Source organism: Miniopterus natalensis, chromosome 1 (genome assembly GCF_054644295.1).
Source record: "Miniopterus natalensis isolate mMinNat1 chromosome 1, mMinNat1.hap1, whole genome shotgun sequence".
NCBI classification, from domain to species: domain Eukaryota; kingdom Metazoa; phylum Chordata; class Mammalia; order Chiroptera; family Miniopteridae; genus Miniopterus; species Miniopterus natalensis.
This window is the reverse complement of record NC_142081.1, coordinates 188,737,162-188,754,641: the sequence shown is the minus strand read 5'-3', so window position 1 is coordinate 188,754,641 and position 17,480 is coordinate 188,737,162. Positions and strand designations below refer to the sequence as shown.

At 39.7% G+C, this 17,480-nt stretch overlaps 1 protein-coding gene across 1 annotated transcript in view; it reads right to left on the bottom strand.

The window, feature by feature from the left end:
* The window catches only part of DHX15 (DEAH-box helicase 15), a 50,820-nt gene extending 37,457 nt beyond the window's left edge, over positions 1–13,363 (bottom strand). The window contains exons 1-3 of the mRNA XM_016218224.2: positions 13,188–13,363; positions 6,363–6,798; positions 1,632–1,825 (exon numbers count right to left, since the gene is read on the bottom strand). Of these exons, the coding sequence (XP_016073710.1) occupies positions 1,632–1,825; positions 6,363–6,798; positions 13,188–13,258 (701 nt within the window). The 5' untranslated portion in view covers positions 13,259–13,363. The remainder of the gene's footprint in view (positions 1–1,631; positions 1,826–6,362; positions 6,799–13,187) is intronic.
* Positions 13,364–17,480: the final 4,117 nt, after the last annotated feature.

Genomic DNA, 17,480 nt, shown 5'->3' with positions numbered 1-17,480 from the left:
TCGCAACGCCAAAACACTCTCATTTTGAGCTATCAAATATGTTACTTGTTACTCCCTAGTAACTGAACCAGAATCTTTCACAAGCTCACATCTTTTGAAAACCTACCACTTCACTCACAACATGCACACACACTCTCTCTCTGCCCCAATACTGAACATAACTTTCTCATCACCCATGTTCCAAATTCTCTTCTCCCTGCTCCACTGTGGCTTACCAAGAAAAGTCCAGGGCATAGTGAGCCAAATGTCAGAGTATTCCTCCTAAAAATGAGTAAAATCTGCCCCTTTATTATCCTAAAGTCCTTGATATTATCCCATTTTAAAGTAATATAAAACCACAAGCTATCATTCTGTTCATGTAATTCTTTAGTCAATTACACTGTAATTATAACTGATCAATAATGTGATTATCACTAAAGATTTATTCAATGAAGATAAAGGTTTAAGCCAAAAACATGCCTCATAAAGTCACAGACAAGATGATTTAAGTACACACAAATTCAACTGCTATCAAAATGATACTGAAATCATTAACCTCAAGTTCTAATAAAATAAAATATATACAAAAAAAACTAAAAAATAATGACAAAACTTGATGAGTAGATGGGTATTTTGATTAAGAAAAAATTTCAAGTTGTGATATCAGTTACTATATTTTAAAACCTTATCTTTGAGAGATATACATTGAAATACTTACAGATGAAAGAGTATGATGTCTAGGATTTGCTTCAAATTATAAGAGAGGAAAAGGCTGGGATATGGATGAAACAAGACTGGCCATGGTTAAAGATGCACGACAAATACACTGAAGCTCATTATACTATTCTACTTCTGCATACATTAAACAATTTCTATCAGATATATTGTTTCCCTCATAACACTGTAGATAGTTCTGACATCAAAGACTCGCTGTTACTGCCCATGTAACGTTGTGTTCCAAAACTGTCTTTTAGAAACAATCTCTGGGGGAAGAGTACATGGTGACAAATCATTTTTAGAGAATGATTTAAATGTCAACTATATACAGAACAAACAGAAGCAATAAAAGGAAAAGATTTTTCAAAAGCATTACCATCAAGCAAAATATATCACAACTTGTGCAGAATGCAAGTGTAAGATGAAAACAAAAAATTTTAAAAACCCAAATAAAATGTTAGAAAGCTCAATATGGTAGTCAATCGTGTGCCATGCAACAATGAACAGGAATGAGGACTTTGAAGAGACTACAAGAGTATATTACAGAACAAGATTCCTCCTTTTAGCTCATAATATATGCGTGGTTAATAGCTGTATAATTAACATTAAAAGCCCTCTCCCTAAATAAGTCATATACCTTCCCACACAGTTACTTTCTAAAAGTAACTGTCCTCTACTAAAGTATGTCAGTTTATTTTTCTATCACATTTACATGATCTAGCATTTCACCTAAGATTCAGCACCAACTAACTAAAATCTGACCTTTGAACTTCAATGTCTACTGAACATGTATTACTACCAAGAAACAGAAACCATAATAAAATGCTACCTATAAGTCGAAAATGCTACTCTGGACTATTCTAAATTTTGGTGACTTGAGACTCCACCAGGCAGAAAACTAAGAGAAAGTGTCCATTTTTAAAGATAGTACTTACTTAAGAATGGTTTTTGCACTACTGCAGTCTTCAAATCGAATGGAGTAACCAACTTCCTGGCCCAACATCACATCCATTTCATCAGCAACTCTCTGAGCCACACTCATTGCAGCCACTCTCCTGGGTTGAGTACAGGCAACTCCTCTCTTGGGTCCTGGTAATGATCGCATGTACTCCACACACCACTGTGGAATCTATCAAATAATTTCACATTTAAATTAATTCTACTCTGCCTGCATATCAGGTATATTTAACATAAAGTATTTTATCACGTTCTAATAATTGAACACAAAATTCAATTAGGCACACCACAAATTATTATTTATGACTCAAACTTATAAAAGAATGAGCACTCTAGGCCAAGGAAGGGTCATGCCTAACACTGACATGACATAATTGTACTCCTGAGTGGGCTAGGTCCACTGAGGCTTTGTTGAATATGCTCTACAGCAGGGGTGGGGAACATCCAGTCCCAGCCATATGAAATCATTTGTTCCAGCCCTGCCAAGGCAACCTCAGGCAGGACTCAAAATTCAATAAATCTAGGAGCTTTTTCCATAGCTAATTTTTAAGTTGATAATTTTATATGGCCCACGAATGATGTCATAAATATCCAAACGGCCCTTGGCAGAAAAAAGGTTCCCCACCCCTGCTCTTCAGTATCAATAGTTCCACCATTAACCAATTCTCATGCACTGGGGGAAAATCCAACTTAGGAAAAATTCTACTTAATAACAAAGGTTAGTTTCCAAAAATAAAAATAAAATTTAAAAAATCTAAGAAACTGTAACTTAAATTCCTATACAATTTGAGTTACAAAATGGAAGTGAAAATAGGAATCATATCCACTTGTAATTATATAGCTGTTATCTTTTAATTCAATTCAAATTTGCTTTATAAGTCAGCAGAATCTAGGAGAGGTATGCACAATAGCAACACCTTGGTACCATACCAAAAGTCAATTTTAGTCACTGTCATATAGATTCAACATGATGGGTCTCCATTAAAGCTTCCAAAAGCCTATCAGACTCTAATGCTTGAAAAGTACATGTGGGGGAATTTTTTTGGTAAAGAATACTGATTACTGTACTATTACTACATTTTAGTTAGGTTACTTCTGCAATTTTGGGATTTGTTGTCACTGACAAATATCTGAAGGAGGGAAGGGTGGTTACACTGCTTCTCTAGGAACACAACAATCCATATCTTTGAAGGATTTTAAATGAACAAAAATACTCAACTATAAGAGAAGTGGCTCTCTGGGTATATAAACCCACAAGCCAAAAAGTTTAAGTGGTTGTCCAGCAAGGCTTTATTTATATCTTTATTTCAGTTAGCCTCTCACAAACACAAAATGCACCTTATAAGATCAAACAAAGAAAAAAACAAAAAAAAAACCCATTGGTCAATTAAAGCTATTTAAAATTAATTCCAAATTCTCAAGGCAAGAATGCTCACAGATTTTTTAATTCACTCCAGTGAAATGGATAGCTTTCTCCCACTTTAAAAACAAGATATAAACCATTTTGGCTAATTCAGAAGTTTTAAACTTCTGATCTCAGAAACTCTGCATTCTTCAAATAACTTAGCATGCCAAACTACTAATAGATATACTTTATTAGGAAATTAAAATGAAATAGTTAAAATATCAACTCCTAACAATAAAAACTCATCCTATGTTAACATAAACATTTTCTATGCAAGTACATTCTTACAAACCAAAAAAAATTTAGCAGAGTACACTGTTTTTACATTTTTGCTTATCTCTAATGTCTGGCCTAATAGAAGACAGCTGGATTCTTTTATCTGCTTCTATTTTGAATGTTTTGCAATGCTTTTGGTTTGTTTTTAAGTACATGAATAAAATCCCAGGAACTTAAGGACTTCCAAGGGTTCCCAGACAATACTTGGAGAACCGTTTAGTCAATCCATCTATTCATATTTCTAAAAATAGCATTCAGAAAGGAAGTAGGTCCTGAAATATGCAGGCTACTGGCTATTCACGCCAGAGATCAGATGTACTAAAACTATTTCTCTCTTTCAGTTCCTTCCCTCTCTCCATTTGCGGCCATCTTCCTAAAAACTGATCCTCAACCCTCTAGTTTTCTTGTTTTATACAGAGTTTTACACGTTATTCTTCTGACTTCTAATATTACCTATGTAATATAGCAAATGTCAATCCTAACTCTAGTTCCCACCCCCAACCTAGCAGTCATTTCCACTTGAAGAGTATTTTATTGGTATCCCAAATTCAACAAGTTCAAAACCAAAACTATTTCTCACCTTCCTCCAAATATTTATTAATTCCGCCCAGGCCCCCACTTAATAAAAGTTACACCCTAACTCCTAGCTATCCTTTATTCTCCACTCTACTACCCTATACAGAGTCGAAATTTTGTTATAATCTCCTACACAGTCTGTTATCAACATTCTTACCAGAAAGGACATTCTGTAAAAATCACTGTCATTCCCCTCCAATTAAAAAGCTCTGGTGGCTCCTCAATCCACAGCAAGATATATTAAGGCCCAAACTACTGCTCCAGTCTCATCTACCCCCCCCCGCTTCTTAAACATCCTATCTGTCCAGCGCACATAATGCTTTCCCTTCTCTAAACCTGTGCCCTTGCTCATACTGTCCCTTGGCTGAACTAGCTTTAATTTCTTACATATGGATAGCATATGTGCATATTAGGTTGCAATGTGAAACGTCTTTGCTGAGTCTCAGTCAAAAGTTAGTCATTACTTGATTCGGTTTGGAGAATTTCATTTTTTTGATAGGCACAATAACAACCAAAAATAGCTGCCTACTCTTAATGGTTTTGAGTCAAGGTTTACTAAGAGTATGCCAAAAAGCATTTGGCTGAAATTCTCTATTTAACTGTTCAGTTTCCCCTCAAATCCCCTGTAATCCTAAGAATACAAATATTTGAAATATCCAAACAAGAAAAGTAACCCAAATAATCAAAAACCTCTTGTTCTGAGTTGACTGGACCTCCTCTACACTAAATGCTACTAAAGAAACTCATCTCTGAAGTAAAGTTAGCCATAGAAGACCACAGAATAGCAGTATGAAATAAATACAACTTTGGCCATGAGACAAAGGAAAAGTTAAATACTGAGCCCATCTAAATCTACTATGTAACCCAGGGAAATCCACTAAATCACTCTAAGATTCTCATAAATCTAAGCTTCATTTTGCTCATCTGTAAAATGGTAACTAACAACTTCCTAGCAGAAATGTTGAAAAAATTATACCAAGTACACAGTGCTTGGCTTTACCCAATTAAATGGGTGCTGTTAATACTATGCAAATGAGATAAACTAGTTGAAATAATTATTAAAAATACTATATTAATAAGTTTTAGAGTTATGTCTTTTCATGTATTCAGTTCTTTAAATTTCCATCAGGTGGTAAAAATAAACCAACAGTTTCAGTTCCTAACATGGACACTAAGTCTTCCTTCCCTTAAAAAGAAAAATTATACTCACTATGGCTCAGACTTTAATAAAAGCTTCCTACTTTAATTGCTATTGTAGCCTTCAAAATGACTCCATGAAATACTCAAATTGATAGATTTGTGGCATATGTAACTTTTAAGGATAACTTGTATATGCAGTATGCTCAAATATAAACAAGTATCATAGGTACATTAACATGGAAAACAGGACAGGACAATAGGAATACAATATATTAATAACTTTAAGTAATCATTATTCATTTCAACACTTTCCTGAATTTTCCAAATTTCCTACAATGGCCAGCGACTGCTATTTGGGTAATCTCCAAGAAACTTTTAACTGATGGGTCAGGCTCCGGAGCATATGAAAATATGCTTAACCTCGGTCTTAGCAAGAAAATATGAATTAAAATTACACTAAAATACCATTTTTCACCTATCTTATTTGTAAAACTTCAAGTTCAGTAGTACACAGTAATGGTTTCCCACATATGCTCTCGTGAGTACTCATGGAAAGGTAAACTGATATGTTACCTATAGAAAGCTATTTGGCTATATGTATCACAACTATACAAACAATCCTCTAACCCAGCAATTTCCACTTCTGGGAATTTATCCTACAGATGTACTTGCTCATGCAAAACCACCATTAGAAGCAGCTTAGATGTCAATTATATGGAACCAGCAAAAAATGCTCATCCATGTTTGAAAAATGTTCTGGATATATTACTAACAAGATACTAGTAAGTGTTTAGCTGTGTGTGCATGTGTGCTCCCACATGCATGCATAGGGGATACCAACATGGACGGAGGTTCATGAGTAAGTAGACTTTAGTTCTTCCATTTTAAAAACAGACAATATTCACAGGGTTCAAAACAATTACAAAAACAAAAAACAAACAAATCAAAAAAAGAAAGAAGCAAAAACAAAAACTCCAAAGGTTCAGATCACTTCACCCAAGCACTGGAAAACAAACCTTAACCCTCAATTTTGTACTACCCCAGAGTTCAAGTGGGAGGGAGAGCATCACTCTGCCATCCTTAATATAATAGAATCAGAAAATAACAGCACTATTTTCCCCTACAAAAAACAGGTATTCCCTACTGGATTCCCACTCTTAAAGTCACTAAAAAGCATGAAACACCAAAGCAGCTATTCTTCAAGATGTCCTACCAGGCAGCGAACAATGAGAATGATCATGAGGATTAAATAAACATCGCTTAGTAAACTTAAACATTAATAAAACATGTAGCATGGTGTACAATAACTCACCTGTGTTGTCTTACCAGACCCAGTCTCACCAACCAGTACAAAGGACTGATGTCTAACCAGAATATCTGTAAACCTATCCTTGTATTCCCAAACAGGGAGCTGAAGCCGTTTCTTTAGAATATCATAGTATCGAGGAGTATGGGGTAAGTTGGTAAAAGGATTAATGCACTGTGGAAGTGATGTGTGTCCTGCATGTCCAGTGTGTGTTGAATGAGCAGAATGTGTCGAATGTGTTGAATGTGCTGAGTGGGTTGAGTGAGCTGAATGGGAAGCTTTTAAAGGTGGTAATCCAGCACTGATAAGCATAGCATTAGTGGAAGCTCGCAATTCCTTCTCCTTTTCTTTCTCTCTCTCCCGCTCTCTATCTCCTCTATCACGTTCTCGGTCCCGATCTTTAGACCGATCTTCACGATCCCGGTCACGATCTCGATCCTTCCTAAAAAAATAAAATAAAATTTAATTTTAAAAAATCAGAATTCAGATTCTGAGTTTTATGAAAAATGTTCACAGCAGTGTTATAGTCACAAAGAAAGTAAATGTCCAACCACCAAATGAATAAACTGAAATAAAATTCAATGAATTACGTTAAGTACCAGAATAAAAGAGACTTTATAAACAAGGATTCTCCATGCCTTACCCATAAACATCCTTCCCTTTTTTTCTATTGCCATTTTAATTCTTTATGCCTATGTTTCTTTCTTGCTTTTTAAAATTATTTTTAATCTTTATTATTGAAAATATTACAGATGTGCCCTTTTTACCCCCATTAATCCCCTCCACCCCGCATCCACCCCACCCCCAGGTCTTCCCCATACCAATGTCTGTGTCTATGGGTTATGCTTATAAACATATAATAAGTTCTTTGATTAATCTCTCCCCACCCACTCCCCTATCCCCACCTTCTTTCTGGGATCACTCAGTCTGTTCCATGCTTCTATATCTCTGGATCTATTTTGTTCATCAGTTTATTTTGTTTATTACATTCCACTTATGAGATCATGTTGTACTTGTCTTTCTCTGACTGGCTTATTTCACTTAGCATAATACTCACCAGTTCCCTCCATGCTGTCCTAATAGATAAGAGATCCTTTTTTTTTTCCTACAGCTGCATAGTATTCCATGGTATAAATGTCCCTTTTTTTAATGATGTCTCAAATTCTGTTAAGGGACAGTCTCTTTTCACAACCTTTAGCCATCAGATAATGCAAGAACTCAGTCTTCTGAAAGTAAAATCCCTTCCTCCTTAGAAGTTAAATACTGAGGACAGGGTGGGGGAAAGGTAGAACCAAATCGGGGGGGGGGGGGGGGGGAGAAGAATGGCATCACAAACTTTCCTGGAGTTTCCTTCAAGTTATATAAAAAGGTATTTATTGCACTTAACATTATGTTCAAAATTTAGCAAGAATACTGCTTCTGGACACAAAGGCAATTCTACCTCACACTGTAATAATATGAGTTAAAGGATTGTAAATGAATTTTCTTAAGTTATACTTCCCAGCACTTTTCAAATTTTGTTCAATAAGCATACATTGCTATATAAGAAAAACTGAAGCTAGAATACTTTTTATTCTTGTTTCACTTATTATTGCATGATAGCCTTAAAAGCAGTAGTGAAACACTGGAAATACTTTGTAAATCTATGCACACTTTGGTCATCCATAAACTGAAACATAGCCCATTAAAAACAAGCTTCGTTGCTTAAAAGTCTGCAGATGTGCACTATATTAAATTTAGGCCAATTTTAAGTAGTCAATTCCAGTATCTACTTCCAGTTACTACAGAAGATCCCTAACACAATAATAATTTTAAAATAAACTATGTTCATTCATTCCACTAATCAGTTTACTTCAGACAAGTCCTACAGCAAACTTGCCACAAGGTGTTTGGACCTAGACTTGAAATAGTCAAACATGGAGCTATGACACAAGCCACTAGAATGCCACTGCTCCTTATTCATAACACACAAGACATACAAATTCCCCACATCCCGATTACCAGAAGCTGAGTACAAAAGACCCTCCATTCTCTGTAACAGCACATCAGCTGGGTAACAGTAACTCCCCTTGGTAGAATACAGCTAAAATGCTAAACCCAACAGGAAGAAGGATGGTTCCCCAATTATAGAAATAAGCTAACTAATTACATTTGATTTTGTCCTTCCCAAAATATATAATTCTACTCCATAGGAATTTACTATGATAAATAGGTAAGAGAGAAAAGCCTTATTTTATACATACACACACACACACACACACACACACCCCTTCCCCATATACAATCACTATTACATACATTCACATACATATGCCAATGCTCACCTTCTACAAAACCACAGAACATACAAGCTAGGATGAAAGTCTCTCATCCCACCTGGCATAAAGAGAAAGGAAATCAAAGGGAAAAAGGAAAACCTAATAAACACACAAACTGAAGTCTCACAATTCAACACTAGAGCTTCCTAGCCTATCTTTGAAACACATGCCATCAGTCATCCTTTCTTTGCTTCTTTCATTCTGCCTCTGGTCTAAGGTGCTCATTAATTAAATAAGTATTTATATTACCTCCAAATGTGAATGAGGAACAGTTTATAATAGAGTACATAGAAACATGCCCAGCAAAGGGAGAAGCACTGTAGCCACAAATGGTTCAAAGACTGGATATCTTTAAAAATCATAGAACATAAAAGAACCTTAAAGAACATCTGATCTAAATAAAAAGAGCTCATGTTTCTAGTACTCCGCAGGCTGGGGGGGGGGGGGGGGGGGGGCACAAAACAGCAAAGTTTGGGGAACTTCTATACTTCTAGCACAGCACCAGCACTTAACATATGGACCAAACCTTTCTAGGGTATAAAATATGGCGGACGGAGAGTCATGGACAAAGTAAATTACATTATCACCTTGCTTTGTTACAGTAATACCTACACTAAGATGTTTTTCAAGAGCCTATGCAGCATAAAATACATTCTGAAGACACAAAGATTAACTGCTGACCATGAAATGAGGGTAACTGTCCTGCTATAAAAGTAAACGCAGCACTGAGCTGCAGAAGGCAAATGCAATCACCTCAAAATGCTGCTTATGATTCAAACTGTCTACCATCAACCGGAAGAGGAAAAAAACAAAAAAAACTAAAGGTCATTTTGGGAGGGCTCAAAACCACAGCTTAAATAAGTGCAGACTTGCTCATGTGCAAGTTTTCTTTTTTTAAATGGGTACTTTTATTATAAAGGAGTTCCACTGTTATGAAAGATATAGTATTAGAGGTATAATGCTTTAAAACTATCAAAACAGTGCTTGATAATGCTTAGCCACAACACTGGCAGAGAGAGACAATATGACAGTTGAACAGGTGGTTCTGAACTCTCAGCTCAATCCTAGCTCAGCACTTAGGCTAACTAGATAACCAATTATTTATTTCTTCATCTATAAAACGTAGTTACTCATATGTCCTGTGGGTTATTTCAAGAATTAAATGAAATAATGCTTATCATTCAAGGTACTTTTTAAAAAATTTATAATACCATGTTAAAATTCCACATGGAATAACAGGAACTAGAATGCTAATGGAAATGTAAACTAGTCATCAAAATTAGAATATTTTACACAAGCATTGCTTTTTAATCTGGCAATCTCCCTTCCAGGAACTTCTTTTGTAAGGATGTAAGTGTGCAAGTAATGTACACATAGAATGTTCACCATACTTTCCACTTACAAAATAAAAGACTGGGAAACTACCAAAGCATCACTGAACAGGAAATTGGTCAAATAAGTTATCACACACCTTCACAAGTGGAATACTATGGAGCCAACGAAAAGGATAATGGAGACCTATTCTGTAGTTTGACATATTTGTGAATAAATAAAAATCAAAGAAAACATATATTGAAACATTCCACTGAATAAATATTATAGTTCATATTTGTGGACAAATATTCAGAAATCTAAAAAAAAAGTTCATCAAAGGATTAAAGAAAGGAATAACATTTCCAGGAATGTTTTGCTTTTTTTGTTTATATCTTGGTGTATGGACATTCTTGTGTTCCTGTGGGCAAGTTACTTAACTTCACGTATTTCAGAGGACTGTAGAGAAAATGTGCTTATACATATAAAGCACCTAGAATAGTTTTCAGAGCACAGTATTATGTACTCTACAGATGTTTTATTATTAGCATATTTGTTCCACATTTCCACAATTAACAGAAAAAGCTCTCATCAGGAAGAATATAGAAAACTAACAGTTTTTCCCACACTTCAACAGTAGGTTGTCTTTTCGGTAAATTTGTGGAATGATGGGAGGAAAAATGAGGTCAGTTTGTAACAGAAACTTTTAACTTCTCCAAAATTAAGATATACCAGGAATAAGTAAAGCCACACAGGATGGAGAAAAAGCAGGTTTACAGTTGTTCATATGGAAAATAATACAAGAATAAACTATGTTTTGTGTACTCACAGCTGTAAACCTACTTTTGCCCACCCTGTATACAGTTTGGAAGCTTGAATTGTGAGTGAAATCTCCCTCAGTACTGGGGAAATGGTACAGCCACGTTTGGCAGTTAAGTTCAAAAACTGACAAGCCTACCCTCTCAGATAAAACCACCTGCTAACTACCAAGTTTTAAAAAAGTAATCTGCACAACAGTCAACAAAAGTAACTTTTTAAAGTTATAAAATATGCAAGGGGGAAAAACGAGCACTACTAAATGTGGTAAGCTCACTGCTCAAGAAAATTAGTTTTGCGAAATAATATTCAGGTGACATAGAAATGACTACACAAATGTCCCTCCAAAATATCTCAGAACTTGGGCTTTATTACAGGTAGATGTCATATAATAACCAAGAGATCCAATCATATAGACCTAGAAAGTCCAGTTTTACAAAGGATATCTGTTTTGCAAGAGAAAGGGACCAATCCATGTACGTATAATAGGACCACTAATCCCAAGAAAATCATTTAAATGATACTCAGACACACAAATATGAATAAGTAAATTCATTCCCTCCCAGTGAATTTTGTTTCAGTCTGAACTGTGAGAGACAACAATTGCATCTGAGCCAGATAATAATTTATTTTGGTTCACAGGAACCAAGAACCAAGTGTTCCCCACTTTACTGACACATCACGAATGTCACTAAAATAGGCTTTAATGACTCTTAACTAGTCACAGTATGTGTGCTGTAATAGAAAAAGCAAGAGGCTAAGAGTAAAAATGGAAAGTCAAGGACTAAATCCAGCTGTGAACTGTGTAAGGTTGCACAAGCCACCTTAACAACTCTGGGTCTCCCTTTCTCATCCCTTAAATGGAGCTGATTTCACTCTTTTAAAGTCGCCTCCAGCTCTAAACAGTCTGTGACAAGCACCTCTAATACTCCAAAGTTTTGTTGGGGGGCGGGAGGCGCACAGACTAAAGAGAGAAAACTAAAGTCTAACATTGCAAACTAAAAAATTTACAAGATTAAAATGTTACACACTTCTACTTCCCATATTCAATACAAGGGAAGGTATCAAGGGTACACTCTAACCTACTCTGGATTATACTCCAGACACAGTTACCTGGAAATCAATGCAAATGAAGGGCTTTTGGGTGAACAAAAATTCACAAAAGTTATACAGATAACCTGACACAGTAATTCTGAAACATGGACACACACAATAAAATAATAAAACTATTCAAAGTATTTGGATACTCAGGCTTTTGTGTCTTTGCCTGAATTATCCAAGTATCTTCACTTCAGGAATGAAAACTCACACTGGACAAGAAACGCTTTTGACGTCACCCTTAAATTCATCTGTACCTTTAAAAAGAAACGCTAAGGGAAAGGAATCTGAAACACCACGAGTCTCCGTGTGGAATTTCGACTCTCAGCCTCCCCGCGGGCGATTCTTTTGCCATAAATACTAAAAACATTTTTTTGAAAAGGCTCTTCTTGTTTCAGAAGCTATGTATGAATGACGGCGGGTGGGGTAGAAATCAAGAACTTGCTGGCAAAAACAATGCCTTCTAATTCCTACCCCAGGAGCGCCTACCCACTGCTTGAGCCAAAGCAGGAAATAAAGGAGATGGCGGGAGAGTGGGCAGGGAGCGGAAGTTTGCCCAGCGTCTACTTTGTAGTGTTTGAATGGAATCAGCTCGCGCTCTCCCGCCAAAGCATAAACGCGGGGGGCCCCAAACCACCAGCCTGCTGCCATCAGGTGTACTCCACGTTTTCCTTTCTCCCGCAGGCCCTCTCCTCTCCCTTCCCCCGGGAACTCCCCGTCCGCACGCCTCACTCAACTCCCGCCACCCCCATACCGGCCGCCAGGAATCCACGCGCTTCGCTCCCTTCCCGCCCTCCTCTTTTCTCCGGGATGGGCACCCACCCGCCCCCAAGGCCCTCTCCCCGGCCCTCTGCCCGAGAAGTACCTGCTGCCCTTGGGAGACAATACTCGCGCCGCACCCTCCCCCGTCCCCTCCCCGGGCCCCAGGCCTCACCCGGGATCCCCGGCCACGAGGTCCGCGGCCTCCTCCCGCCCGCTCCCCTAGAAATGACTCCTGCTTAGCTCCGTCCGGGGAGAGGCGGGCAGAGGCTCCCTCGTGGCCACGACAGGCCTCTCCACCCTCCCGACTGGGCCCGGCGGCCGCCGCGCACCACATCTCCCCGCGCCCTTGCCGGGCCGAACACCCGGAGAGGCGCCGTTCGCCCCGACCCGCCGCTAGTAAACCGAGCCCAAAGGGCGACAAAGAGTCGGGCTCCGGGCCCCGCTCCGCCAGGCCGGCCCTGGCCCGCTCCCCGCCGGGACTCCAACAAAGCCCGAGCCGCTGCCTCGCGCCCCCGGCCTGGCTTACCCATCGGTCCCCGCACGCTTCTTGCCGGAGGGGTAATCCTCCCCCAGGTCCAACCGGTGCCGCTTGGACATCTTCAAGCGGGTGATTACGAAGAAAGTAAAAAAGAGGAGCTGGCGGCCTGGGCGGCGCAGTCGACGGCAGCGACTTCACTCCGGAGGACCCCCACCCCTCCCGCTACAACAGCCTACACCGTGCGGCCGGAACCAGCAGCTAAAATGGCGGCGGCGACGAGGGCTGGGCCTGCGTGCGCGCTTCCGCAGCGGTGCGTGCGTGCGTGATTGCGTGCGTGGTGAGCGCGCACGCACCGGAGGCGGGAAGTCCAGGCCCGCCCTCCCTGCTCCCCGCTGGCCTCCTGCTCCCGGCGTCTTAGGGCCCCTGCGCGGCTCCCGGGCCGGGCGGTCCCCGGCGGCCTTCACGGCGCCCTGGTTTGGGAAACGGAGAGGAAAATGATCAGCCCGAGTCAGGAACTCCTGAGCCCCTGTGTGTCCCTGGCATTAGGAGGGTCTGAGACTCAGAGAGGGTGAGAAGCCGGCCGAGATCACACCGCTGCGCAGAGCCCGATGGCAGCCCAGCTATCTCACCGGCCGGCGCTCAGCTGCCCTGGGAAAAGCGGATGAGAAAAATGTCAAAACCTGCTCTAATCCACTTTCTCTTCTTTTTTCCTTTTCACCCAAGGACAACATACAACCAATGTATGGATGTTTTTAAAATGAATTAATATGGAATGGAGAAAATTGGCAATAAGGACGTAATTAGCCACCCCCCCCCATGCTTTTTTATACACTTCCGTGGTGTTAACTCTACCTCTAGCCTCTTTCTTACAGTAACCCTGCAAGATAAGTGTTATTTTATAGATGTGGACGCTAAGGCCGAGGGGGGTTGAGAAGTCACAGAGCCATTAGGGCTGTCCCTAAAGCCATAGCAAATTGGGGGGTTAAGATGACTTGTTACTCCCCTGCGGAGACCCTATCTGCTTGTTCAGTTGCATTCATCCTCAGGGAAAAATGCACAAGAGAAAGATCCGTGCACCAACCCAGGCTGGGCGGTCTACCTACTATGGGAAATGGATGTTCGGATGCCTGGGAAGACCATAGTCAAGCTCTTATCCAATCCTTAGAACTGCAATTGCTAAGGTTAAATACAAGCTTAGTATTGTAGCTGATAAAGTGTTGTTGTTTTTTAATCTTTGTACCAAATCTATATTCCAAATCAGCACAAAGGGAATAGCTTCCCTTTTAAAATATACAGTACAACTTTCTACCCTAAATGTACGTTAACAGTATATTGACTTTTTTCAGAGGTCATGATACATAATCACTGAGTTGTAAACCTAGAGAAGAGTTTCCAGCTGATTTTCTCTTTTTACGTCATTTTAAAATGAGTAAACCTGCCCGGCTGGGCGTGGCTCAGCATTGACCTAGCATTGACCTAGGATTCAGGCGATCAGGGTTCGATTCCCGGTCAGGGCACGTGCCCGGGTTGCAGGCTCCATCCCCAGTCGGGGGCGTGCAGGAGGCCGCCGATCAATGACTCTCTCATTATTGACATTTCTATCTCTCTCTCCCTCTCCTTTCCTCTCTCTGAAATCAATAAAGATATATTAAAAAAAAAAATGAGTAAACCTGAGCCCCAGGTCATGGCCAAGTTTATACAGCCAGTTAGTGCCAAAGTCAGAATTAAAATCCATATTTCACTCTATTCCAGGTTCCCAGTTTGAAAGCGACTATAAAGCACTCTAAAATTTTGGTGAAATAATGAGGAAAAAGGTTAGAATTCTACCTGTAGAAGTTCTCTACCCTTGGAGGTATCAGCCTCTCATAAGTGACGAAAAGACTTGGTAAAGGAGGAACTGAAGATTTTCTCCTTGGGCCCAGTTCATATTCAAAGAAAGCTGTAACAGTGGTTCTTTCTGGAATCTACAAGGGGAACAAAGGGCCAGAATCTTCCAGAATGTTCACACTCCCTCTGAGGAAGGGCACAGTTCTGGGTCTAGGTAATCCACCCTAGATTTTCAGATAGAATGGTCCCAAGAATAGAGAAGAGCCGTCCACCAGCCCCCCCCTCTACAGCACCACAGCCCAGTTTTTTCCTCTGTCTGATCCTACTTTCAGGTCTTCCTTTCCACTGGTGTTGATCCTAAGTACTCCTGAATAAACTTCCTGTGCACTAACCTTTGTTTCAGATTCTACTTTCCATGGAACCCGACCTAAAAGCTTTGGTGCCAGGAATGGTCCAAGAAAGCAGACACTAGGATTGGATTCTGGAGTGGGCTACCCACTGCTGGTTGAACATAGTTGCCACAAGAAAGCAGGGCGATTGTCAAAACTTTCACCGATGGTATACTGGGAAAGAACATGCACTGTCGTCAAAGTATGGAGGAAATAATAACTATAGGAATATTGGAATTTGATTATTGCTAAGGGGACTTGATATTTTGGAGACAGATAATGAAAGTCTTAGAGTGATTAATCAGCAATTCAAAGCTAAGTGTGAAAGCCAGAAGACCTCCAGGGGAGCATATAAACAGGTTCTCATCTCCTGCAGTGGGAAGATGGCCATTCCCCAGATTTAAATATAACAGTAGCAGAAGGCCAAGTGGAAATTTCCAAAGAAGATTAAAATTTCCACATAGGCAGGCATGATATGTCAAGGTTAGGACCCTGGTTGGGAAAGATGGGCCTCTGACTCATGGAATGGTTGATAGACCTGAAAAATCTTAAATCCACCTGGTGAGCCTCCCAACATGCCCCACTCCTCCCTATTAAAAGCTAGCCCTCTTTCCTTGTGAGATAATCAAAGAACTCCTCTCTGCGGAATAAAATGAACCTTTCTTGCCAATGATATATCTGATAAGGGGTTAATTTCCAAAATATATAAAGTACTCATACAACTCAACAAAAGGAAGACAAACAACCCAATTAAAAAATGGGCAGCGGATCTGAATAGACGATCCTCCAAAGAGGACATACAAATGGATGCAAATTAAACCGACAATGAGATACCACCTCACACCTGCCAGAATGGCTCCCATCAATAAGTTACAAACAAGTGATGGTGAAGATGTGGAGGAAAAGGGCCTGCTAGTGCACTGCTGGTGGGAATGCAGACTGGTGCAGCCACTATGGAAAACAGTGTGGAGTTTCCTCAAAGAATTAAAAATGGAACTGCCATTTGACCCAGTGATCCCACTTCTAGGAATATATCCTAAGAAGCCAGAAATACCAATCAGATGTTCATATGCACCCCGATGTTCATAGCAGTGCAATTTACAATAGCTAAGATCTGGAAACAGCACAAGTGCCTATCAGTAGATGAATGGGTTAAAAAACTCTGGTACATTTACACAATGGAATACTATGCAACTGTAAAAAATAAGGATCTCTTACCCTTTGCAACACCATGGAGGTACCTGGAGAGTATTATGCTAAGTGAAATAAGCCAGTCAGAGAAAGGACAAGTATCACATGATCGAACCTATGTATGGAATCTAATGACCAAAATAAACTGATGAACAAAAAAGATCCAGAGACATTGAAGCATGCCACAGACTGACGTATTTCAGAGGGAAGGGGGCAATGAGAAGAAATTAACCAATGAATTTATATGCATATACACATAGTCCATGGACAGACATTAGTGCAGGGAAGACCTAGGATGGGAGTGGGGCAGAGGGGGTCAGTAGGGGGGCAAGGGAGACATCTGTAATACTTTCCATAATAAAGATAAATTTTTTAAAATGCACCTTTCTCAGGATTCACCCCCACTTCCCCTGCTGGCCACTAGGCAATAATTAGGTTTAAGTCACAACACAGGTTATTCCAGGGACTTCTGGAACTGATAATATTGAAAGATGACAACAAAGAAGCTGTAGAACTCTGCCAAGAGGTTCCAGTAGGTGCCAGGAAAGTCTGCATGGGACTGAATTCTGAAGGTTCTGGATAAAGAAGGGAGGGTGGAGTTGGAACATAAAGTTAAAAATGGAGAATCTATCAATTTGGGAGTACTATCACAAGATACAGGATTTCACATATAAAAGAAACCCAGGCGATGGTGTGAACACACTTAAGATGTCATCTAGAAGCATGGCAAAAGCAATTGCCCGCAGTGCACCAAGTTAAGTAAAAATGCCAGAACTGCTGTGATTGACAGTGTAAGAGGGGATTATAAAGCTCAAAGAAGTAAATGTGCTAGAGTGAAAATACTTACATAATGGTGGAAAACCGGGCATATGAATATATTCCACAGGAAAGTTCAGAGGGTGTACCACTTTCCAAATCAGTAAGGAATCTTTTG